Source organism: Lampris incognitus, chromosome 15, assembly GCF_029633865.1.
Source record: "Lampris incognitus isolate fLamInc1 chromosome 15, fLamInc1.hap2, whole genome shotgun sequence".
NCBI classification, from domain to species: domain Eukaryota; kingdom Metazoa; phylum Chordata; class Actinopteri; order Lampriformes; family Lampridae; genus Lampris; species Lampris incognitus.
The window spans coordinates 25,505,943-25,532,927 of NC_079225.1; the positions used below are offsets into that span (position 1 = coordinate 25,505,943).

Consider the following 26,985-nt stretch of genomic DNA (forward strand, 5'->3'; position numbering starts at 1 on the left):
GAGTCGCTTTCCACTTGTGTCATCATTAATTACCTCCAGCTTATCTGGGCCAGGTGAAAAATCAATATATTTATTTTTCTAAAGGCCATCGTGGAGTCTGTTTTTGAGGACAGCCGGCTTGGCGGGCCGATGCGGAAGTCATTAATCGAAAGTTGTTATCGGACGCAAGGCCGTCCAGACCACCTTTTCTCTTTCCCTACACGTTGCACTCCATGGCAGCTCTGAAGGGAAGGTGACTTTTAAGAAGAGAGATATTCGTTTGAATGGCAGGTGAGTAGGCGGACGGGAGGAGAGGGTAGAGCCTTATGTAGTGGACTACATTAGTATATAAATGAGTTTCAATGAGCATACTTGTAACACTGTGTGTGAGACAGACAGAGAGAGAGAGAGTCTGTGTGTGTGTGTATTTGTGTGTGTGAGAAAAGTGTGTGGCTTGCATTTCCTCGATGTCTATCCCTTTGTGTACACACAGACAAACCGATCCCCACACCTACTCACACATGCTCCATGTACACACGTTAGCATCACATTTAGCTCTGCATTACAATCTCTGGAGCGTGTGTGTGTGTTCATTATTTTTGTAGTGGCGATGATTTTGGAGAGTAGGTGCGATCCATCACACACAGCACAGCCTTGATATTCTGAATCACCGCTATCTCTCCGGTATCGCTGCAGTGAGGCCTCATGATATATTGCTGTGGGATGCATGTTTATACATTAATTCATCAATATGATGCCATTCTTCCCTCCACATCCCCTAGTCCACCATGCAAGGCTCCTCAGTTAGACAAGACGAGGGTGGGGGGTGGTGGTTGGGGGGGGGGTGGCTGTGGGCTGGGAACAAACCACACTGTCCACTTTACAAATACTGCAGCCTGCCAGAGATGTAATTCTGGGAAGATTAAAAACAACACACACCCAATCTGCCCTAAAAAATATGCACGCTACATGCACATAAATGCCCACTGAGTACTTTTGCGACATGCCGAAAGGAGAAAGCACTCAAAGAAAAAGGTTGGACCAAAACACACTATCAATATTTCAAATGATCTGACCAAAAAGCTCAAGAGACCCTCCACCCTCATCACTCTTAAAAAGCCACCATTCAATCTCATCAACCCAACCCTCCTTGAGCATGACACACATGCGCATGCTGCTTATATGTGCAGTGTTGTGTGTGTGTGTGCATGTGAAGACAAGGGCATGGGTGTGTGTGTGAGTGTGTACGCAGGCAGGTGTGTCTGTAAGTTGCTGTTGTTGTTTTTTTGCACGGCAGAATTTACCCTCTGTTGCAGGAAACGGGGTCTCCCCTTCAGTTTTGGTTTCTGCCAGCTTGCCCGTCCTCAGCAAAACCTCAGCGAAGCTCTCTGGAGGTATGGGATCGTGGGAAGAATACACATCTTGGCTCTTCAGGAGAGACAGCATGGAGAGAAGAGGGAAAAAAACAACTATCAAAGCAGACATGATAAGGGTTAATAAGAAAAAAGAAGAAAAGCCCACAGGCCGATCACAACAGCAACGACAAAAAAGGAGGTATGATTGAGCTGACCAGTTGCCTACATTCTCAGGAGTCAGACAGCTGAGAGACATAATGAACAAATTAACTTCACAGCTGAAATTAACTGTTTGAACATAGGGATTTTACAGAAAACTCATTTATAAGACCCATGTGCAGCAAGTTATTTCTCAGATGCGCTTCGGGTGAACAATGAACACTGTGATCTCACTGACATTTGAGGCCACACTTCTTTAAATACTCTTCCTGTCTGTATTTACCCCCCCCCCTTCTCTCATTATATTTCAATGGAAAATGTATTTGCAGAACGTAGGGCCACCCTGCCTCCTCTATGCATTCCCTGCAAAAGCAGAAGGCGACAGGGTGTCCAGGTGGCGTAGCGGTCTATTCCGTTGCCTACCAACACAAGGATCTCCGGTTCGAATCTCCGTGTTACCTCCAGCCTGGTCGGGCTTCCCTACAGACACAATTGGCTGTGTCTGCGGATGGGAAGCCAGATGTGGGTATGTGTCCTGGTCACTGCAGTAGCACCTCCTCTGGTCGGCCGTGGCGCCTGTTCGGGGGGGAGGGGGAACTGGGGGGAATAGCGTCATCCTATATATAGAGCGCCACAGGAGTTCATTCCTGCCTGGGGCCATCAAACTTTACAACTCCTCCCTCAGAGTGTCAGACACTCTGAGTTAATGGTCATTGGACGGGCCCTTCGACTTGTTTTACCCTGTCGGGTTTTGTTTGTGCCGTTTGTTTTGCGCTGCGGTAGTCCAGTATAGATAGGGTGTATGTGCACCATGCTTGTTGATATATTTTGCTGTTATTTCTATTTCTTATTTTATCTTTTATTTCTATTTGTTTCTGTTTTTCTTGTTTCTATTTTCTTGTTATCGTGTATCTTGTTAGTTTTTAGTTTTTTCTTACTAGAGCGTGAGTGTCTGTAATAGAATCCAATTTCCCCTTGGGGATGAATAAAGTATTCTGATTCTGGTTCTGATTCTGATCCTCCCACACGCTACGTCCCCCTGGTGAAACGCCTCACTGTCAGGTGAAAAGAAGCAACTGGCAACTCCACATATATCGGAGGAGGCATGTGGTAGTCTGCAGCCCTCCCCGCAATGGCAGAGGGGGTGGAGCAGCGACCAGGACGGCTTGGAAGAGTGGGGTAATTGGCCGGGTACAATTGGGGAGAAGATGGGGGGGGGGGCAGAAGGTGACAAGTTGAAATATATTCACAGCAGGACTGTTACAATAAATTAAGAAAATGCTGAAGTTTTTTCTTTCCTCGGTGTCTCTGTTTAAAGAGAACTTGTATTTATTTTTCCATCAAGTGGCCTATCTCTTCCTCTGCTGTGCTTTCCCTTCTTCACTTCCTTCATTGACATTGTTCAGGCAAAAACCAACCCAATTGATTCGCCGGCTCGTGCACTGATGAACGTGAGGAGCATTTATTGATGGACGAACGATGGATGATGTATGGATGTTTGGGATGGAAAGGAGGAAGGAATTTCGAGAGGCCTATTAAAATGTCACGACGGGAGACCTATAGGCCCTCTCTGTTTCCCCCCCACGTCCACTCTTATAGCTATCCACATGATTTGTGTCTCTGAGAAAAAAGCTCAGTCATAGCCCAGGGTGGCCATTTTCTAGGTGTAAAAGGTCAAACTACTGCTTCTTCCACTTTTATTTTTCCCCCTCTCCATCACTCCTTCTTGTCCACATTTTTCTCAATTTATGGTATTGTTCACTCTCCCCAGTTGCTACATACTCCTGCCATGTTTTTTGTTCTGTGCCTCATTTCCTGCTGTTCCCATTTCTCCAAGTTTGCTCTTTTCCCTGCTTCTTCATCCTTATCTCTTCTTCATACTTAACTGGATCTTTCTTTCCATCTCCATTTATCTTGCACTGCCTCGTCAGCACTGTGGATACTTCCAAATAGCTTCTGGCTTTGAAATTATTCATTTTGAAATCCAAATGTATTTTTTCTCAATACTAGTTTTGAAGGCATTTATGGGTCGTATACAGGGGGAAAAACACTCTAATGAGCTTCAAGGCATGAAACCACGCTGGCAATTTTGATGCAAATTTAAAAGGTGTTGTGGGTTATTTAGAAGCTAAATATACAACAAAAAATGCAGAAAACAAATGATGGGCTTTAAAGCCCCATTGGCACAGAATCAGGCAACGTGGCGCCTGGCCGCAGCAGTATGCGGTAGTGTGGGCGTGTCACTACATGGCCCATTGCGATCAGTCATCACTGCAATGGACCGTTCCAGTGAACATGGCCCACGCGGGCGTCTTTGGTCTGATTGCCAGCTTACATGACTGGCTACCGCAGTGTTGACGTCAGGTTGCATTCCGGCAAAAGTTTAATCTGGTTCAACTTTTTTGCCGGACACCGCTGCGTTTTTTTTTTTTTTGCTGAACCCCCTGCGGCACGCACTGCGGCAGTGTAAACGCACACCTTCATTCAAAATGAATGGGAGGTTTTGCGTTTTTGACGCATTGCCTGATTCTGTCTGAATTCAGCCTTAGGCTCATTAGTCTGAAAGCCACTCACTGGGTCCACATAGGGATCATCAAAGAGTTCCTGATAGAAGGGACCGCAACCCTGTCTGTCCAGACAGGAGTTCTCACACACCCCTTCCTGGTTACTGGAGTCTGTGCCGTGACCCTGAGGAGCCATAAAAACACCATTAAACATTCAAAACATGCCCAGAGCAATGCCATCTCTCTTTGTCCCATCGCTCACATCCATTCTGCTTTTTTCCTTCCTCAGAAAACCTGCCACCACAATTGTCCCCCACCAGCCATTGCCAAACACAGAGACGCCATCAATCTACACTAAGGCGACCACCACACCAGTCCAGCCCCCGGCAACCAGAAGATTTTAAAATATTCAGCAGACAAGTCAGTTAATTATGCAAGAGATGCACTCTTGATTGGTTGTATTTGGATAAAGTCTATGAAGTGTATGTACTATGTGCCTATGTGTGTGTGCCAACATACACACACGCACACACACACACACACACACACACACACACACACACACACACACACACACACACACACACACACACACAACGTGTAGTCTAGGCGCCAGCTGCATTAACAAACATAAACATCCTAATTCACGGCTCCTTGTTTCTTTAGCACTTGATGGCAAAATTCTGAACCTGGCTCTCTTCATCTGGCCACCTAATCATCCCCCAGTGTAATTGGCTTAATGATTTCCTCCCTCTCCACCTCAAGCTGATGTGTGGCGAATGTTCTGGTGCATAATGGCTGCTGTACATCACCCAGGTGGGTGTTACTCATTCGTAGTGATTGAGGTGAGTTTCAACCCTTTGGTGTGAAGCACTCTGGGTATCAAGATAAAGCGCTATATAAATGTGATCCATTACTGATCATGACTGGTCGATAACTTTTGCAATTCATAAACACACACACACACAAAAGGATAAAGGCTCACATGTTCAAAGCATTCTTACATGCAGAGGCCGGAGAAAGTCGAGTGAGTGCTTCCACCAGTGATGGTCACTGACTGCAGTCAATACAGCCTTGGTGGTCAGGCCCGTGCTGGTCAGCACCTCCATGGTCTTCGTTGTTGTCCTGTGGAGTAAGTCCCCTGCTGTCCCCACAGGAGAGCCCGCACTAGGAGTGCTGGCCTAGGGCCAAGTCCAGCAGGAACAGTGAAGGCAAAAAGTCAGGGAGGATAGGGCAACAGACATCAGCAAAACCGCAACGTCACTTCACTGTTTGGAGGACAGCGTGTCGGCCCAGTCACTCTAAAGTGGTCGCTGTGGTAAGGGTTTATTATGTATTCTGCATTAGAGATGCAAAATATTCCCTGCAGTTCCAGCTGAGTGTGGAGCAACACCACTGCATCATAACAGCAATTATCCAAAATGTAGAAGTTTTATGATGGCTGGAGCTGTCAACCAGAGCAATCTTACAGTAGCTTTAATCTTTCTTTTGGCATTAAAAACACTACTGTGTTCTTCTATTTCTGAAGAAACATCTGTAGTTTTCTGGCATTTATGCAACATCAAAATGTAATACAGATAGGCTTGTTGATTTCATGCATACAAGACAAAGTCAGACTTTTTCGAGATAAAAACAAAAGAAAACAAAACAAAAGCATCGGCAAAGTAATGGTGCATTTGAAATGCACTGCACTGTGTTGTGAAAATGGATTTTTACTGTGTTTCTAAAAGAGCAACTTCCATTTTCTTGAGATGTTGGTTACAGCAATGTTGGGAAGGGCTTTAAAACAGCATTTAGAGCCAATGTGCTGGGGCCAAATCGTTTAGTGGCTCCCATCAATACTTTATTTGGCTGGGAGTGGGGGATGGGAGGGACGAAAGGGACCCAAATACACATGCACAGCAAGATACACACACATGCACAGCAAGACACACACACACACACACACACACACATACACACACACAGATAAGCAACGTACACACATTTACAACCTGATGTCAGATGTGAACGGACATCTATACAACAAGAAAGGGACACACACGCGCACACAAACCGGCAGCCATCCAGACACAAAGGAGGTATGATGCGGTCATGAAACATTAACACCCACTCACAGCATCACAAAGCTGGCAGCGCTGAAGGAGATGAGGAGGCAGGCATGAATAAACCAAGGGGCCAGAGCAACACTAACACAATATTTAAAGCTCATCAAATATGGAGCAAAGGAGAAATGGGAAAACACCACAGACGACGGGCACGGAATCCCCCGCCATCACCACAACACACACATATACAAATAAATAGTGGCATATGGACAGCACACAACTTCTGTGCAGACACATGGCATATGGACAACACATCCACATATAGGACTATACAGACATGCAGATGGGCAAACACTCATAACACCACACACACCTGGGGAGAATCCATTTCATCGGCCTCTCGCCCAGTCTGGTTAAAAGCAGGCTCTATTTGAAAGTTGACCTTCTGGTACAACACCTGGAAGTGAGTGAGAGTGGAGAGAGAGTGAAACAGACAGCGAGAGAGACAGAGAGAGAAGTGGAGGGAAAAACTGTGACAAAGCTTTTTGCTTTTCTACTTTCATATTCATTGTTATGTGCTGTATAAATACAACTTCTCAGATGCTGCACATGCTTTGTTTACAGTGGTTATGCGCATCGAAACCTTTACGTAACAGTTGTACCCACTCTGACGGGGAAAAAAAACATATCATACATACAGTATAAATTTTAGAATCCAGTTTGATCCGAGACATTGCAAAAATTGAGCGTTCATGTGTTGAGGACACTAATGTTTGGTGTATTCCTACTGAGGTGGGAAGTGATCTTTGATTCTGGGGGAGAAATTTAAAGGTAAAGGAGAGGGGTAAAAATAACAGCTGTTAACTGTATTGTTTTTCTGTTTTTTGTTATTAATTTTCTCCCTTTTTCTCCCCAATTGTACTTGGCCAAATACCCCACTCTTCTGAGCCGTCCCGGTTGCTGCGCCACCCCCTCTGCTGATCCGGGGAGGGCTGCAGACTACCACATGCTTCCACATATACATGTGGAGTCACCCACCAGCCACTTCTTTTCACTTTACAGTGAGGAGTTTCGCCAGAGGGATGTAGCGTGTGAGAGAATCATGCTATTCCCCCCCCCCCCCCCGAACAGGCATCCCGAATGACCAAAGGAGGTGCTAGTGCAGCGACCAGGACACATACCCACATCCGGCTTCCCACCTGCAGACACGGTCAATTGTGTCTGTAGGGACGCCTGACCAAGCCAGATGTAACACGGGGATTTGAACCGGCAATAGCCGTGTTGGTAGGCAACAGACCACTATGCTACCCGGACGGCCCATTAACTGTATTGTTGTTGTTTTTTCCCCTCAGAATTCACATCAGCCAAATATCAGGAGGTACTGTGAGACATGATTACAGCCCCAAGATGAAAGGCTAAGATTGGAAATAGTGCTATGGCTACTGGTCTGAAAGTACCATCTTTCAGTATTATGAACTACAGGGGTCAAAGTTGAAAGGAAAGGGGGGGCGGTCAGTGGTGGCAACCTGAGTCTGCAGGTCGCTGGAGGCAGCCAGTAGACTGTTGATGTTATTGGCGGGACAGTGGGTGAGGGAAAAGGCCAGCAGCTCCTGGCGGGCGTTCAGGTCCTCATAGCCTTCACACTGGCCCAGTAGACTGCACACCTCCCAGGCTGGACTGTAACCTAGAGACACAGAGCGGTGGGAGAGAGCAGCAAATGGGGGGAGGGGGTGCGGAGAAGTGAGTGAGGGACAACTCAGCGGTAAATAAATGGAAAAATGAGAGGAGCGGGCAATCCCAGGAACAGTTAAAAGTGATGGTGATTTGTATCAGGAATTCAGTCAACAAATCAGTCAACTTTTATTCATATGGAATTTTAAAAAAGCATAAATGTAGCCCAATGCTTCAAAAAGGAGAGATAGGCAGCTGTTCAGCAGTTTTGAACTCTATCAGAGTCAAACGCTATCCATCTACCCTGACTCCTACGAAATGGAACACAAACACCTATCTACTGCCACATCAGATAAAAACACACGTATGTACACAAGCGTATGGCTACACACACACACAGGCACACAAACACATTGAGAAACACACACAAAACGCACACACAAACATGAAAGGTAACAAAACAGTCTTTTGCCAGCGCATGTGACACATACACACATATGACAGCCTAAAAATAAATTCGGTGTGACGCTCTGAGAAAACGATGAAGCGATCAAACATCTTCTGAAGGCCAAGGATATTAATGTGCATTTCAAGACCAAAACCTCCCTCCAGCTCAAAGGAATATCACACAATACATTTTTACATATACGCTACATTTGTCCCTGCTTCTTCACAGTCAAAAACTAAGGCACCACTGCGACTTGCCCCTTATAAATGGATTCAATTATCCCCACTACGTTCAAAGACAGAGAACACGGGTGCTTATCTGATGGTACCCTCTCTTCTCCCCGACACCCTTTTCTCATCCACACCATCTCTCATTATTCAGCACGGCGGAGGTGGTCTGATATTCTGTTGGCTGTGATTTTTTTGGCGCAGACCAATAACGGGATGGGGCAAAATATGCATCTTGCATCTTGGTGGCCATTCAACATGACTCCTCTAGCAAATTGGTGGGATTCTGTGAAACTACTTTTTAGATGAAAGGGGATTCAACGGGGATCGACACTACTGCCCTCTTGCATTTGCTTGTGATAAACCTTAGAAGGGACCCATGGAAGAAAAGGAGTCTATAAGGTCATGACATTAATATCCAAAAACACAAGAAAAATGTCACAGCATCAAGACCAAAGCTGTTTTCACCCCCTTACACAGGCCAAGTGATACATGGTACTAGCGGGATACCCCTGTGGGACACCACAAGGCAAGGAGGGCTTTGGCAAGGTACTGACTTGGTCTTAATCAAGTTTGGGAAAATCCATTGCTGGGGAAGTTGCTGAATACTGCACAGCGGTGACCAACAACTGCACATATTTTAACCTTGAGGTACTATACCGTCCCACTTGCATTATGTTATCTAACATACACTATTCTGTTTGCAGTGCGTTTCCTTACAGAGTACATAAAGGTGGCAGGGCATCGAAGAGTAAAGGATCATGAATGCTGTAAGGTCAACTGTGGGGCAGACTCTGGCCAAGATGTGAATAAATGGCTTTGGCAAATGTCAAGGATATTGGTTGTATTTCATCCATCCATCCATCCATTATCCAAGCTGCTTATCCTGCTTAGGGTCGCGGGATGCTGGAGCCTATCCTTGCAGTCATTGGGCGGCAGGTGGGGAGACACACTGGACAAGTCGCCAGTCCATCACAGGGCTGACACACACACACACACACACACACACACACACACACACACACACACACACACACACACACACACACACACACACACCTAGGGACAATTTAGTGTGGCTGATTCACCTGACCTACATGTCTTTGGACTGTGGGAGGAAACCAGAGCACCCGGTGAAAACCCATGCGGACACGGGGAGAACATGCAAACTCCACACAGAGGATGACCTGGGATGACCCCCAAGGTTGGACAACCCTGGGGTTCGAACCCAGGGCCTTCTCGTTGTTAGGCGACCACACTAACCACTGTGCCACCAGTTATATTTCAATGCATTTGCCGTTTTGGTTACTGTGAAGAATCAAAGGGAGGTGATAACCTGATTAAAGTATTTTATGGAATTTCCTTTTATAACACACACATAACTACTTGATGACTTATGACTAATGACTATTGCAAACTGTTCTCTTCTCTCACATGTCTTTTCTCTCTCTCTCTCTCTGAATGATGTCTTCTACTTTCTCTTGTATGAGTGAATGGTGTCATGTGAGTCTCCCTTGTGTGCACGTGCAGTCTGTCCCCCTCCCAGGTCTCTGTGGTGATGGTGGTCACCACCTGGACACTGCTTGGCATTCCCTTCATCACATTTTCTTTTTATATATCTTACAGATCCATATAATTTTCATTATCCTGGGTTTTTTTTTTTTTACATGGTGATGGTGGTCGCGTGGCTCGGGTCCTGGGCTGTTCCGGTGGTGTCTGGATACTGCTTGGCATCCTGCCATAAATTTTATAATTCCATAATAATTCTGTTTCTCCTCTTTCATTGTATTCTGTAAATTGCGAAAACACAACATCCATTGCACGTTGTCCGTCTTGGGAGAGAGATACCTCCTCTGTTGCTCTCCCTGAGGTTTCTTCCTATTTTTTCTCCCTGTTAAAGGGTTCGTTTAGGGAGTTGTTCCTTATCCGATGTGAGGGTCTAAGGACAGGATGTTGTGTTGCTGTAAAGCCCTTTGAGGCAAATTTGTAAGTTGTGATATTGGGCTATACAAATAAAATTGACTTGACTTGACATTCACATGGGTACCAATGATGTAAGGGTTTGTTGTTGGGTTTTTTTTAATTGTGCTTAAACAGCGCCATGAAGCAGTTTGGGATCAGCTTGGAGCAGAGGACACTGAGTTATGGATGCATTACCGAGTTAATGTATTAACAATCATCTGAGGAAGTAATGCAATCTAAAATAAAAAACAGACCATAAGAATGAAAATTGCACTAAATTGTTCACATAGCTGAACAGAGTGGAAGGTTTAACAGATATCCTGTTGGATTAACCAAAACAGTTTTTAGGTGAATAAAGACACTTTTTTAAGTTGTATTCAACCTTTACTTATACAGCTGGTAGGGTGACAGAGCAAAAACACTCTTTTTTTCCCTTTTTTTTTTTGTATATCGTGTCTCAATGAAAATGGTTTACCTGCAGCCATGAGGTCCTGACAATGGATGTAGGAGGCTTTAAAGTCCAAACACTGCAGAGCCTGCACCGCCAGCAGGGTCAACACTTGGCCTTTACGCCTTGCCTCATCCTCTCCTAGACAGACAGACAGACACAGACACAGACACAGACACAGACACACACACACACACACACACCACGGAAAAATTTAATATGTAAAATCGTGACATACCCTGCAAGCAACATCCTTCAGAAATTAATTCTTGATCTTGAGAAACAAGTGTCAGCACAACAAAACAAACCCACACAACAGCAAATCTCATAATCCTGCATATTGCATATAAAACATGGCTTAAAAAAAATCTCTAATGAAAATCTTCATCAAAGCATGCACACACACACACACACACACACACACACACACACACACACACACACACACACGTTAACTGTTGGAAACTGAGGATGTCTAAATTCAGCCACCACATGGCAGATGGGTTGAGGCGCAACGTCCAATAAATTTATCGGTTTGTTTTGGAAAGAAGTTCATTGCCTTGTGCATTCTTATAAAAGAATAAAATGGGAATAATAATAATAATGACAACAACAACAAACATCACCACCCTGCTCTGCCTCTCCTCCTCAGAAACTCAGACTATATCTCAATCTGACATGTAAGTGTTGGGATATCGGTGTTGGTGTGAACACGACTGGAGGGCTGAGGAAGGGCTTTGATCTCAGCCCAGCTTCAATAAACACAGAGAAGAAGACAGGGCTTTCAAAAAGACATGGGCAAGAACAGGCCACCTGAACAAACCCGTCCATTAAAGATCAAAGTACAGGCTGAGACGAGGAGAGGCCATCACACTGGATGTGACGCTGTGTGTATAGGGTGTGCGTGTGTGTAGTGTGTGTGTGTGTGTGTGTGTGTGTGTGTGTGTGTGTGTGTGTGTGTGTGTGTGTGTGTGTGTGTGTGTGTGTGTGTGCGTGTGTGTGTGTGCGTGCGTGTGTGTGGTGAGCAACAAAAGGAAATTGGGTGTTTACTGTGGAGTGATGGGCCTGGTCAAATATTTTCAGGGTGACTTCAAAAACTCTCAAGAGTGGAGTGAGGTACGTGTGTGCACCTGTGTGTGCACCTGTGTGTGTGTGTGTGTGTGTGTGTGTGTGTGTGTGTGTGTGTGTGTGTGTGTGTGTGTGTGTGTGTGTGTGTGTGTGTGAGCAAATGTGCTAATCTCACTGTGTGCAGCCTCGTCTAATTTTTCTAAGCCAAAAATTTTTTTTATGAGGAAACCCTGTGTGACCTTGCGTCAGGTAGACTTAAAGAGACAAATTGGAATTCCGGTGGAACTCCTCCCCTGTGCTCCATGGACAAAACGGGCACAGATGAAAAGGTGAGAAATGTCAAAAATAAAATAAAAAATGAACAGTCAGCAGTTAAGTTAGTCCGTAGGTCGAACAGCCGTCCCAACTGAAGAAAAAGACGACAACATTTCTGCTGGTATGTACTGGAAACCTGATGTCAACCTGATCCTTTCAGAATGGGCAAAATGTGACTGCTGTCAGTATCACAAGAATCACTGACTGAGAAGGGGAAAAAAAGCCGATTTCTCTCTCTCTTTGTGTGTGTGTGTGTGTGTGTGTGTGTGTGTGTGTGTGTGTGTGTGAGAGCGGGTGAGACTACCTTGGATTTACAGAACATTTCTCTAGACCTCGGCAGGAGCCAAACCCCTTGGGAAGCATTTTTTTCACCCCTTTTCTCCCTGGGACGCTGGTGATACTTCTATTAAATATTCACAACAGAGCCCTGGAGCTGTGCGCCCTTCAAAAGGTCCCCCCCACCCCCACTGCATTTATTTATTTAAAAACATGTTTATTCCTTTTTCACATCTCTCTGCCTCTCTCTCTTGTCATCCGTCGGTGTGGGCTGCCTGCTGACTGAATAGCAGCAACAAGCGACAAAACTGCCACAGGGCCAGTTAGCAGGTTTCCTTCAGCCAGTGACAGGCCTCAGAGGTGGTTTGTACTTCCTAAGACAAAGAGGACGCTAGTGATTGTGAAGAGGGAAACAGAATCACACAGGATTGAAGGGAGAAACAGTGGTAGTCTTGTCCTTGTCCTGATAGTAAGTGAGGGGGGAGAAAAACGGGCAGCAGAGATGGAGGAGAAAACCAAGGCCATGACTACCAGAGGCAGAATGGGAGACGAAGGAGAGACGTAAAACTAGAGGACAAATTAAGATGGTTACACTCGTCTTTTTTTTTCCAATGGGGCTTATGTCATCCAATCATGCCGCATGTGGAAAAACCAAATAATTTACAAAACCAAAGCCTCACATCATCTACTCGCCATAGGAGAGGGAGAGATCAGAAAGCAGGAAAGGTGATGCTGAAGGGCGTCCAGGTGGTGTGGCAGTTTATTCCATTGCCTACCGACACAGGGATTGCCGGTTTGAATCCCCGTGTTACCTCCGGCTTGGTCGAGCGTCCCTACAGACACAATTGGTCGTGTCTGCGGGTGGGAAGCCAGATGTGGATATGTGTCCCGGTCGCTGCCTCCTCTGGTCGGACGGGGAGCCTGTTCGGGGGAGAGAGGGAACTGGGGGGAGTAGCGTGAGCCCCCCATGCGCTACGTCCTCCTGGTGAAACTCCTCACTGTCAGGTGAAAAGAAGTGGCTAGCGACTCCACTTGTATCGGAGGAGACATGTGGTAGTCTGCAGGGTGGAGCGGCAACCGGGACGGCTCGGAAGGGGAAAAATCAAAAAAAGAAGTGATGCTGAATTACAACAGAGACCCGCTGTACCCATTCGTTTCAGCAACGGCACAGCACAACGGCAGCGTCAACCGCTCGTCTCTGCTGCTTTCTTCCACCTCAACAACTCGTGTTTCATAAAGGCCCCGCTGCTATGAGAGATTTTCTGGCCCGTTTGCAAATACTGTTTTGAGATGAAAAATGTTTTAACAGTTTGAAGCTTAGGTGGTAAGCATTACTGGTGGCTTAACAGCCCGGCCTTATGCATTGCTAAAGAGCCGCGCATTTTATTCATGTATTCACTTATGTAGTAGTTTGAGCAGGAGCCCAGCGTGTGGTATGTGCTACATTTCCCTATTCCACTATTCTCTCTACATACAGTGGGACGAATTAAGTATTCAACGTGTCAACATGTTTCTCATTAAACATATTTCCAGTGCAGCTACTCACATGAAATTAAGACCAGACATTGGTATTAACCCAATAAGGCAACACAGCTAAAGAAATCATAACAGTCCAATCAATAAAAAAAAAGTTATGTGCATTAAGTTGGAATGACACAGGAAAAAAAGTACTGAACACATTAACTGAATGTATTTACTATTTGGTGGGGAGGCCTTTGTTTTCAATGATAGCTTCAAGATGCTTTATGTACAAAGAAACTAATTAAAAAGACATGCATGTTAGGGTTAATACTCCTGTCTGTGCCACTGACCAAGGCAATGGAAAGAAGAACTGGAGCTGGTCCCCGGGCGCTGCAGCTGCCCTATACAATAGGATGGGTTAAATGCAGAGCATGAATTCATGGTAAGAATACAATTTGTTTTAAGAATACAATGTCAAATAAAGTGGCTCTCGGCTTTCATTCTCACAGTGTTCAGGGGGATTTCGGCCCATTCTTCTGAGCAAACAAGCTTCAAATGTTGAAGATTCGGGGGGGGGAGCGGTGAATCCTTATCTTCAGTTCTTTCCACAAATGTTCTGTTGGGTTCAAGTTGGTGACTGACTGAGCCATTCCAACACCATTATCTTCTTTCTATAGAACCAGTTGAGTCTCCTTTGCAATATGTTTTGGACTGTTGTCCTGTTGGAAGGTCCACCTACATCTTATCCTCATTGTTCTGGTGGATGGCAACAGATCCTTCTCAAGAATATCCTGATACATGACTCCATGGCGCCGGTACCATGAGAAGACAAACAGCCCCATACCATGATGCTTCCACCTCTGAACTTCACTGTAGGTATGGTATTTTTAGGGCCATATGCAGAGCCAGTTCTCCTCAAAACATGGTGCATGGTATTATTAGCATAAATTTCAATGTTTGTCTCGTCTGACCATGCCACATTCTTCCAGTAATCTACAGGCGTCTCCAAATGTTGTCTGGCAAACTTCAAACGAACTTCAACATGTCCTTTCTTCAGTAATGGAGTCTTACAAGGTGATCGTGCATGAAGACCGCGTTGGTGGAGTGCATTTCTTAATGTTTTCTCTGTGACAATTGTACCTGCTTCTTCTAGGTCTGTCTGAAGCTCTTTTTGAGTGGTCCTTGAATCTTGCGCTACTCTTCCGACTAATTTTCTTACTGCCCGGTCAGCAATCTCACGAGGAGTTCCTGTGTGTGGCCGGTTGATGGTGGAGTGATGCTTCTTCCACTTGTGGATAATGGCCCCAGCAGTGCTTATGGAAATATTCAGGAGTTGAGAAATCAGTCGGTAACCTGTGCCATTCCTATGTTGCTCAACAATCTTGTTGCGAAAGACTTGGGAGAGCTCTTTGCCTCTACCCATCATAAGATGGTTCTTGCGTGACAGCTTGGTAACAAATGATGTATTCACTGATGGCTAACCCTTTTAAAAAGAGGGGAAGTTATAATAGATGATTCTAATTAGCACAGGTAAGAGGAATAATTAGTGGAATCATGGGATCACCTGGTTCAGTGCTTTTCCTTACTGCATCTTCAATACGTTTTTTCTGTCATTCTTTTTTTTTGTGTGGATATTTCCCCCCCTTTTTCTCCCCAAATGTATCCAGCCAATTACCCCACTCTTCCGAGCCATCCCGGTTGCTGCTCCACCCCCTCTGCCGATCCACCTCCTCCGATACATGTGGTCACCAGCCGCTTCTTTTCACCTGAACGTGAGAAGTTTCACCAGGGGGACGTAGCGCATGAGAGGATCACGCTATTCCGCCCAGTTCCCCCTCCCCCCTGAAATGGCGGCCCCAACCAACCACAGGAGGCGCTAGTGCAGCGACCAGGACACATACCCACATCCGGCTTCCCACCCGCAGACACAGCCAATTGTGTCTGGGACGCCCAACAAAGCCGGCGGTAACATAGGGATTCGAACCGGCGATCCCCATGTTGGTAGGCAACAGAACAGACCACTATGCTACCCTGACACCGATGGGAATGTAATGATTTCTTTACATGTGCTGCCTTATAGCGTTAATACCAATATCTGGTCTTAATTTCATGTGAATAGCTGCACTGGAAATATGTTTAATGAAAAGAATGTTGACATGTTGGATACTTATTTCCCTCACTGTATACGTGTTACTGGAATCCTCTGCCAAGGTGAGCTGAGCGTTTGCACCAAATCCCAATTTCATGGTTTAGCCATGGCCCCGGAGTAGTACTCCCTTTAGCACTGTGGCATATGTGTCACACATAAACAACTCCCCCTCGTCCTGCTGTGATACTTGAAGTGGCACGGTAAGGCAGGCTCACAGTCACTTTCAAATAATTCCCACAACTGAATAGTTTCCTCCAAGTAAGGAGAAGATCGTAGTTCCTAAGGCTCTTTTTATTTATTTTTGATGCCCAAAAACTCAGCAGAAAAAAAACAACCTTTTTCTGACCTTCTGTCAGAAATTCTGTCAGAAACTCTGCTCCCACACCTCATTTGCGGTATCACGCAGTGATCACGAAAACTCACCTTTCTCAACCCTGCGGGGAAATGTATGTTAGTTCGTGTACGAGTTAGCGTTTGTGTGTGTGTGTGTGTACCTGCCACTCGAAGAAGTGAGGCCAGATTCAGCAGCGTAGCAGACTGTTTGTAGGCTGTCGGACACTGGGAGATGCACTCCTCCACCAGAGACAGATGATCTGACCGCAAACGCACTGGGAGTGAAAGAGTACACAGAGACAGAGATAATGGTTGAGGAAGAGGGATGGAAACAAAAGATTGTTTTATTTATATGTCCTTTCATTGTGAGAGGGCTGCAGCTGGGCCCGGGCAAGAAAAAAAAATGCAATGGAAAGAGACGGTGGTATGAAATGTTAAGATTAGTTACTACTGCCAAGAATGCCCAAAATGCTATGAGTCACTTTTCTGGTTGAGTAACAAAAAGTTAATATCAAAGTAAATATCACAAACTTAAGTTCGTCATGAATGTCTTAAAATATGGATAACCTGGTCTATAAAAGCCTTTTCTTGTAAGCCAAGGACGAATGTGTCCAGCAGTATGTGTGTGTGTGTGTGTGTGTGCGTGTGTGAGAACGCACGCGTACACGCTAATCTCACTGTGTGCAAACTCATCCAAAACAAAAATATCCGTAATATTTGCTCATAAGTTGGAACTTTGAACTCATGATTGGAGAGGCTGTTTTCCCTTTTTCTTATATCATGTTCAATATCTAATTTTGGAATGATAATTATCATGTATTCTTGATCCAGAAAAAAATACAGAGCCCGCATGACCTAAACCTCAGCCCAGTAATATCTCTACCACAAACTGAATGAAACTGTATGGGTTCAAGGTTCCTGCACCATTTTCCATTTTGAAATGACATGCTATCCCTGAACTATGCTTCAGGCTTTACAGATTCATCCCTCACAGTTCAAAACCTGTGTCAGCGGACTAAAACTGACACTAATACAGTACCGTATGCTGTACCGGTCCTCCCTTGGGGGCAAGCAATTTACATTGAGTTATTAGTGAATTTTTAGCAGTTTTCCGAATTTTCAAGTTAAATTTTTGTCTTCACGACCAAGAAATTATCAAAATCCTTTTAGATAGTTTTGTTAAAACCTGCACTGAAAGGTTTATGGGAGCTTCAGTGGCTCCCCAAGCCTGCTGGCAATCTGTAAGGGCTTCTGACTTTGGGCGAAGCCTGCAGGCAGCATTAGAGCTGTAGGGCTTGTGAACTAATACTTGAGGGACTGTATGGGGCTCCAGAAAAGAGTCAAACTCAGCGCCTTTGAGTGAGTGTGCCCGTGTCGATGTCTTTTTAAGTTTACAGTGAAGGACTTGGTCTTTGTTAGGGAGAAAAAGAATAAAATAAAAGTGTATTCATGTTTGTATGGGTCCATGTCAATACAGATAAATATGATGACGACTTCGCAGGCAATGTAGATACACAGAGTGAATCAAGCACCAAGCGCTGAAAAACACTGTACTAAAACCACAAACACAAAACCACACACAGTAAAGCCAGACTAACCATTCAGTGCATCTTTTTAGTCTTCCTTACCTCCATTCTTTTCTTCCTCTCTCAGTTTCTTTCATTTTTCATTTCCTCACTCTCTCATCTATTTCTCTTGCTCTCACTTTTCCTGTTTATTCCATCCCTAATAACGGGTGGCAAATAAATGAGGGGGGTAGGGAAAAAAGGAAAGAGAATCGAGGATTGAGTCCCCATATTGCCCCTGGCTTGGTCGCCACCCCTACAGACACAATTGGCCGTGTCTGCGGGTGGGAAGCCGGATGTGGGTATGTGTCCTGGTCGCTGCATTAGCACCTCCTCTGGTCAGTTGGGGCACCTGTTCGGGGGGGGGCACTGGGGGGGGGAATAGCGTGATCCTCTCATGCGCTACATCCTCCTGGTGAAACACCTCACTGTCAGGTGAAAAGAAGTGGCTGGTGACTCCACATGTATCGGCGGAGGCATGTGGTAGTCTGCAGCTCTCCCCGGATCGGCAGAGCGGGTGAGCAGCAACTGGGACGGCTTCAAAGAGTGGGGTAATTGGCCAGATACATTTGGGGAGAAAAAGGGGGGAAAATCCAAGAAAAACAAAACAAAAAAACGGACGAGAGATTGAAAAAAAAATGACACACTGGAGAATGTCTACAAAGCGTGAGCGACAAAGAGTAGGAAAAGAGAGCGTTTCACAGCCTTCTCTATTGCGGTGGCTCAGGTTGTCAGGTCGGTTTGATGAGGGGAGAGGGAGCGCTGAGGCCTTGGTGCTGAACAGCACCTTGGCTCTGAGGGGAGGTGATGGGGGCCCGAGCCGGCTCATGCTGGCTCCACAGTTTCCTTTAGCGCAGTGCCATACCTGGAAACTGCCGCAGGGAGAGGAAACCGATATGGAGCCAGAAAAATGAGAGAGCATGTGTGGAGGGAGAGTGTGGAGACGAATACTGATCACTCAGGTGCACCAGCACAGCAGAAACCCAGGGCACGAATGGAAAATGTGAGCATGTGTATGTGTTTATGTGTGTGAGAAAGAGAAAGTAAGTGGGAAAGTAAGGGACACACAGACAGAAAGCAGGAAAAAAGAAAAGAAAAGAAAAGAAAGCCAGACAAAAAGAGCTTTCCTCCACTCCTCTATATTCTGCCACTTCAACGCAAACCGGTAACATCCACGGATGGACAAATAGACACTCCAAAGACACATGGAAAACTAACACACATGCCCCCCCCACACACACACACACACAAATATCCACCAAATGCTTCAATTCTAATTAGGCTGTCAGGCAGATGTTGTTTGCTCAACAGTTGATCCATAAATAACCATATATTTAGATATAGTGGCAAGGAGAAGTGACATATGGAGAGATGGGGGAAATGGTGACAGGGAGGGGTATAGGTGTGTGTTTGTGTGGCGCATAGGGTAAGGGGGGTTATGGCCTCATCATCTACATGACCTCAATCTCAACTTTAATTGAGGACATTTGAACAAATCTCATCACAGCATCAACATATGAAATGGAAGATTCAAGCACACACACACACACACACACACACACACACACACACACACACACACACACACACACAGCAGTTTGTCCATTACCCTGCAATGGTAGGATGCTGACACTGAAGTCCTCCAGCTGGCAGAGGGCGCTGATGAGGTCTAGCTCCTCCTGGATGGCCGGAGCACAGTCTGTGATCAGCTGGAGACATGCCCTGAAACAGAAATACAACAATCAGATACTGTAGGGGCAAAGATCCCATGAAAACCCATAAGGTAAGCTGTTCCAGTCAGCTATGCTAGCAGTCTGTTTTCTGACAGTATGAACACCTGTACAACCTGAGACAGAAGTGAATTTCTATGACAGGGAGGCTGAAAATAAATATAGTTAAAAACAAAATTTTAAAAATTCAGTGTTAATATGTTGAATCTGTGTGCCAGATGCCACGGCATTTCACTTGGAGAGAGTGTGATGTTGCAACGCCACTACGCAGACTAAATGTGACAGATCCACATACAATAAATGCATAAGATGGCGGTTCCAAAGCAGAAGCAATCAATAGGGACAATCTACCCGATCCTAAGCAGTCTGATTGAGTCAGAAGCAGTTAAAAGACGTTTCTGCTTAAATGCCAATGCAGAACTGCAAACATCGAACGTCCTTTCACTGTCAGCAAATGAGTCCGTTTGAGGAGTTTGAAGATTGTGATCTGAATGATGTTGAGACTTCTCAAACAGATTTATTTACCAACATCCTCTTCCCGGAAAAACAAGTCTAGACTAATATGAAAGATCTACAAGGGGGGAAGTTTTCTCTCAGAACACGATCCATACTCATTACCACTAATAGGATTATGTAGCACATCATTCCGCATAATGTGGAGTTGCACTGATTAGTGCCCGTGTGTGCGTGCATGTAGGCCTTCCTGTTTAAAATGCGGGGATATTTCATTTGCTTTATTTTTCTAACTCATAATCATAAAAAAGAATGTGTTTTGAGAAAATGAAAGGCTGCGTCATAACATAAAGGGAAAAAAAGGAAGTCCTGGATAAAATAATGGCTTTAAAATAACAGATCGAGAATTTTGATCATTGCGTCGCTCGGTTAAACTGGAGCGACAGAAATAGAGAAGCATCCCTGAGATGAGGATTCATCACAAAAGAATTAAAATGACCGGTTGATTGTAAGAGGGAGATGTTGTTTTTTCTTTTCTTTCTTTCTTTCTTTTTTTTTTTTTACATTTTTCCTCCTTTTTCTCCCCAATTGTAATTGGCCAATTACCCCAGTCTTCCGAGCCGTCCCCTCTGTCGATCCGGGGAGGGCTGCAGACTACCACATGCCTCCTCCGATATACGTGGCGTCACCAGCCGCTTCGTTTCACCTGACAGTGAGGAGTTTCACCAGCGCGTGGGAGGATCACGCTATTCCCCCCAGTTCCCCCTACTAGCACCCTGACCGACCAGAGGAGGCGCTAGTGCAGTGACCAGGACACATACCCACATCTGACTTCCCACCCACTGACATGGCCAATTGTGTCTGTAGGGACGCCTGACCAAGCTGAAGGTAACACAGGGAGTCTAACTCGCAATCTCTGTGTTGGACTAGACCGCTAACGCTATCCGGACACTGAGGGGGATGTTATTTTTAACCTTGGCAATGTGTATGACAAGATATAGAAGAAAAAAAAAACATCAGTTGAGGTTATTTCATTTTTCTTTCAGCTGAATGCAAAAAGAAAAACCTGATTGTGAGCCGCGCACATCAAAACACATTTCTTTAAAACAGGGCACATCCCATGTTGTCAACATAAACTCCACATAAACTCGGCAAAACACCGCGCACGGCTTCCCACTCACAGCAATATGTCCACTCCCGCTAGGAAGGACGGGGGGAGAGAGAGAGAGAGAGAGAGAGAGAGAGGTTTGTCCTGGCAAATGAGAGCAGAGGAAAGATGGAGGATCGGAGGGAATGAGAGACAGAAAGAGGGTATTTTGATTATGTGCTCATGCTGTGAAGAGTCTGCAAGTGCATTTGTGCACACATACACGTGTGTGTGTGTGTGTGTGTGTGTGTGTGTATACCCACAGCATGTGTGCAAGGACAGAGCCTAGGAAAAGCCGATGGTGACAAATCCTATTTCAGCTTTAAGAGTGTACCATGTGCTTGGCAGCATTTGCAACTTCTTACCTCCTGTTACACACAAGCTCACACACGTACACACACACATACACGTGCGTGCATATGCACACACACACACCCCTCCCACGGACGGACACACACACACACACACACACACACACACACACACACGAGTAAACGTGACAACCAGAGAAAAACAGGCATGTGGGCACATCAGCGAAATGACACAGGAAAGACCTTTGCCCTCTCTCTCTCTCACCATGCCTAGCTCGCCACAAAGCCGGGCCAGCAGCACCACACCGACACAATTAACCTCTATGTCTTTCCACATCTCTCTTTGTCTCTCTCTCTCCACCCACCCTCATTTCTGCTCCACAGTGGCTCTTGCCTCCTCACGGAGCGCCTTGCAAGAGGACTCACCTCAGACACAGGGAGAGCAAACCCTCCTCTCTGGCTCACGTCTTCACCTCGCCCTCTACAGGAAATGTCTCTCTTTTCAATGTGTACTGCCATATCTTTTATCATTCCCATCCTGTGTTAGTGTGTGTGTGTGTGTGTGGGGGGGGGGGGTCGTCTCACGGTGTGCTGTAGGATTACTTTTGTAATTGGAGGGTTTTCCTGCACTATTTTGGCTCTCTTCCTCTTTGTCCTTGACTTAACTCTGCTTGGGGCCAACCACACACATTTAAGACATAGGGAGTAGTAAATTGAATGTGTGTATGTGGGAGGGGGGAGAGAGAGAGAGAGAGAGAGAGTCCAGAGTGTGTGTGTGTGTGTCTATTTGGTATTTAATACACAGGACACAAGGTGTGTCTGTGGGGCAGTTATTTTAATCTAAAGGACACAGACAAACAGTGTGCATGTACAATTCATTTCAGAGCGACAGGCACACATTCCGACAGCCCATTCTGTCTTGTACCTCAAAATCCCAAGCAGCTAAAACGCACACCAACGCACGTATTCACAAAGACACAGAGGGTGGGAGGGCAAAAACAGATTATGCTGTCTATGTGTTTGGAGGGGGGCTCTCAATTGGTTACTATAAATGAGTGACGACCCAATTAACTGTCCCACTTCCCCACAAAGAGCAGACAGGAAGGTTAGACACCCACCAACACCCCCTTCTGAGATCTGAAAACACAACACATACATGCATACACACAAACAAGCATCGGCTGTGCACGAAGCGAAGTGCAGAAGTTCAACAGAAGAAGAACTAATTTCCTGCATTGCGATATTCATAAAACACTATCCATGTTACTTTTCACACCTGACATTGCCTATTTTATCTATTTGGATACCTCTACCTTCATCTTTGTTTCCTAAAATCTTGTTATGTTTAAAGGGTACGGTCTATTCCATTGCCTACAAACACAGGGATCACCAGTTCGAATCCCCGTGCTACCTCCGGCTTGGTCAGGCCCTACAGACACAACTGGCCGTGTCTGCGGGTGGGAAGCCGGATGTGAGTGTGTGTCCTGGTCGCTGCACTAGCGCCTCCTCTGGTCGCTCAGGGCGCCTGTTCGGGGGGAAGGGGGGAACTGGGGAGGATAGTGTGAGCCTCCCACGTGCTACATCGCCCTGGCGAAAGTCCTCACTGTCAGGTGAAAAGAAGCGGCTGGTAACTCCACATGTATCGGAGGAGACGTGGTAGTCTGCAGCCCTCCTGGCTCAGGAGAGGGGGGTAGGACAGCGACCAGGACGGCTCAGAGAGAGCGGGATGATTGGCCAGGTACAATTGGGGAGAAGGGGGGGGGGGGTCAAAAAAAAAAAAAGTCACCGGAAGTCCAAGTCAGCTTCCTGGTAACATGGAACCTTAGAAATAAACAAAACAGGTTCTGATTTTCCTGATAACACCAGCTCACACACTTGCATGCACAGGAAATAGTGAACCTTCCATCACGACAGCACCTGAGATATACACACACACACACACACACACACACACGCACACACACGCACACACACACACACGCACACACACACAGGTCTCATCCTCCTCCTTACCTGGCTAGGCCCATACACGGGTCTGTCAGTGTAGTGGAGGAGTTGAAGTATTCTCGGGCAGCAGCAAGCACCAGCTCCACGCTCCTGTCGTAGGCAACCCTCAGAGCATGACCTTTGCCCCGGAAGGACAAACTCACTGGCACATCATAGTCAACCTGAAAGTGGTCATTTAAAGCCAGGGGATAAGTGAGGCCATACCTCTATAATCCCCTATATGTGGTTTATTATTTAAAGGGCTGACTATGAGTGTGTAAATCTGCCCTACAGATAAGAAGTGTCATATATAATAGGCGAGCACTGCATCAGCTGCCCCGCCAGGCGGACGTTCTCCACACGGCTAGAACACAACAGAGACTCCACAAAGACCTGGAGCAGCCGGGGGAAGAAAGGGTTCATACTGCAGGTTAAGATGTTTAATTAAGAAAAAAAAATCAAAACTAACAATATTTAAAAAGTTCACTTGGACTTCATTTTAGCAAAATCCTCATGGACAGAGGTTGTTCGGGTGTGGATATAATTCAAAACAATTACACGTTGAAGAAATTGGATGTAAAGCTTTATCTGCTATGCAAACTGTGCATGCATGGGAAGGCTTTGTGCTCTTTAAAGCGCAGTTGGAACAGAACTTTGTAGTTACTTGTGTCAACACATGTCAAGACATGGTAGTACCAATAACTTGCTATATAATCTGCACCGAGTTTAGGCCGTACTCTTTCTCTTCTGTTGTTTGTGCAGTGTTGTGGTACCTGGTGACAGGCGTCTGGTTTTAGACAGGTGTACACATTCTGCTGCATGTCCAGCAGGTCCTGCAGCAGGCTTCTCCACACAATTTCACTGACTGCAGGGTTTCTTCACATGCACATTAACAAGCAAACAGACACAAACAAGTTCATACCCATTCAATTTTTCATCCTGTGTTTATGTATGTATGTATCTATGTGTATCCAATTTGTGTGAGTGTGCCCAACTGTATGTGTATTGCGTTACACCATACTGTATGTTTGTAAATATGTGTGTTTGCATGTGTGCATCCATACTTGCGTCCGGTGTGGCGGCACAGTTTAACCATCAGCTGGTGAGCTTCCTCCTCACTGCTCTGGGTGCTCTTTACATAGGAGATGGGCTTCTGAAGACCATGCTTCTCCAATACCTCAGCCACACTGTCCAGCATAACCCCAAAAAACATCCATGATTATGCAACGACTCAACAAACGCAGATGCAATCAAATAATCACCCATATATGTGCACAGAAAAATTGAAAGTTAAACAACATAGCAGTACGCAGGCACAAAGATAGTAGCAGCATTACACATAATCACACACCAACAAAGTAAAGAAAATCTCTCTCTGTGATGTGCATTGGCACTCTCTCTCTCACACACACGGGGGGGGGAAAATCAGGTAAACTTTGGAATCACGTTATCCTCAAAAACATACAGGTACAAGCCCACGTTGTTTATGTAAATGAGAGAATCTGAATGGTTGGCTGCCAAGACAGGGGGTAGGTGAGGCAATGGAAACGGGGGGAAAATTGCAAACTGAGTAGATAAGAGAAGGAGACGGCAGGAAAAGGAGAGCGAGGAGATGTGTATGCTCTAAGCTGTTCATTATTTTGGCAGCAGAAAGCCATTTGCAAGCCCCGATACAAACAGAAGAGAGTGTAGTGCAAGACTCAAGAACAACATGATAAACTGCATGCCAAGGAGACAGCACCTTGGTTTGTTTCTTTGTTTTTGTGTGTGTGTGTGTGTGTGTGTGTGTGTGTGTGTGTGTGTGTGTGTGTGTGTGTGTGTGTGTGTGTGTGCACATGTTAAAGCAAGAGTCCACATTTGCGTGTGTGAGAGAATGGTAGAAGAAAAAACAAATATCTATTTTACTCTGATGCTATGTAGGTGTGCATAACAGAGAGATAGAGAGAAAATCTTTTTTAAATTTGTGTGTGCATGGGTATGCGTTTCTGAGAACAGGTGGAAGGGAAGTAAGGACAAGTGCATCGGCAGTGGGTTCAAACTTTTCTACCATGATGCGGACGGGAGGAGAAATGGGGTAGGGGTAATTCTGAAGGAAGAGTATGTCAAGAGTGTGCTGGAGGTGAAGAGTGTGTCAGACAGAGTGATGAGTATGAAGCTGGAAATCGAAGGTGTATTGCTGAATGTTATCAGCGCATATGCCCCGCAAGTTGGGTGTGAGATGGAAGAGAAAGAAGAATTCTGGAGTGAGTTGGATAAAGTGGTGGAGGGTGTACCCAAGGAGGAGAGAGTGGTGATTGGAGCAGACTTCAATGGGCATGTTGGTGAAGGGAACAGAGGTGACGAGATGTGATGGGTAAGTATGGTGTCAAGGAGAGAAATGTGGAAGGACAGATGGTGGTGGAATTTGTGAAAAGGATGGAAATGGCTGTGGTGAATACAAAGTTCAAGAAGAGGGAGGAACACAGGGTGACATATAAGAGTGGAAGAAGGTGCACACAGGTGGACTATATTTTATGCAGGAGGTACAATCTGAAAGAGATTGGAGACTGCAAGGTGGTGACAGAGGAGAATGTAGCTAGGCAGCATTGGATGGTGATCTGTAGGATGACGTTGGAGATCAAGAAGAGGAAGAAAGTAAAGGCAGAGCAAAGGATCAGATGGTGGAAGCTGAAGAAGGAAGACTGTTGTGTGGAGTTCAGGGAGGAGTTAAGACAGGCACTGGATGGTAGTGAAGAGTTGCCAGATGGCTGGGCAACCACTACAGAAATGGTGAAGGAGACAGGTAGGAAGGTACTTGGTGTGTCATCCGGACAGAGGAAGGAAGACAAGGAGACTTGGTGGAATGAGAAAGTAAAGCAAAGTATACAGAGGAAGAGGTTGGCAAAGAAGAAGTGGGATAGCCAGAGAGATGAAGAAAGTATACAGGAGTACAAGGAGATGCGGCGTAAAGTGAAGAGAGAGGTGGCAAAGGAAAAAAAGAGTATGGCAAGTTGTATGAAGGTTGGACACTAAGGAAGGAGAAAAGGACTTGTACCGATTGGCTAGACAGAGGGACTGAGCTGGGAAGGATGTGCAGCAGGTTAAGGCAATGAAGGATAGAGGTGGAAATGTGCTGACAAGCGAGGAGAGTGTGTTGAGAAGGTGGAAGGAGTACTTTGAAGGGCTGATTAATGAAGAAAATGAGAGCGAGAGAAAGTTGGATGATGTGGGGATATTGACTCAGGAAGTGCAGTGGATTAGCAAGGAGGAAGTGAGGGCATCTATGAAGAGGATGAAGAATGGAAAGGCGGTTGGTCCAGATGACATACCTGTGGAGGCATAGAGATGTTTAGGAGAGATGGCAGTGGAGTTTTTAACTAGATTGTTTAACACAATCTTGGAAAGTTAGAG

The 26,985-nt window shown here is 45.6% G+C and overlaps 1 protein-coding gene across 1 annotated transcript in view; it reads right to left on the reverse strand.

Annotated features, from left to right (window-relative positions):
* Nucleotides 1-26,985, reverse strand: part of nbas (NBAS subunit of NRZ tethering complex) — a 227,784-nt gene that overhangs the window by 128,028 nt on the left and 72,771 nt on the right. The window contains 12 exon segments of the mRNA XM_056294466.1: nt 1,284-1,407; nt 4,068-4,181; nt 5,002-5,178; nt 6,419-6,502; nt 7,572-7,729; nt 10,829-10,942; nt 16,565-16,678; nt 19,578-19,690; nt 23,623-23,779; nt 23,913-23,988; nt 24,369-24,471; nt 24,660-24,782. Coding sequence (XP_056150441.1) covers nt 1,284-1,407; nt 4,068-4,181; nt 5,002-5,178; nt 6,419-6,502; nt 7,572-7,729; nt 10,829-10,942; nt 16,565-16,678; nt 19,578-19,690; nt 23,623-23,779; nt 23,913-23,988; nt 24,369-24,471; nt 24,660-24,782 — 1,457 coding nt within the window.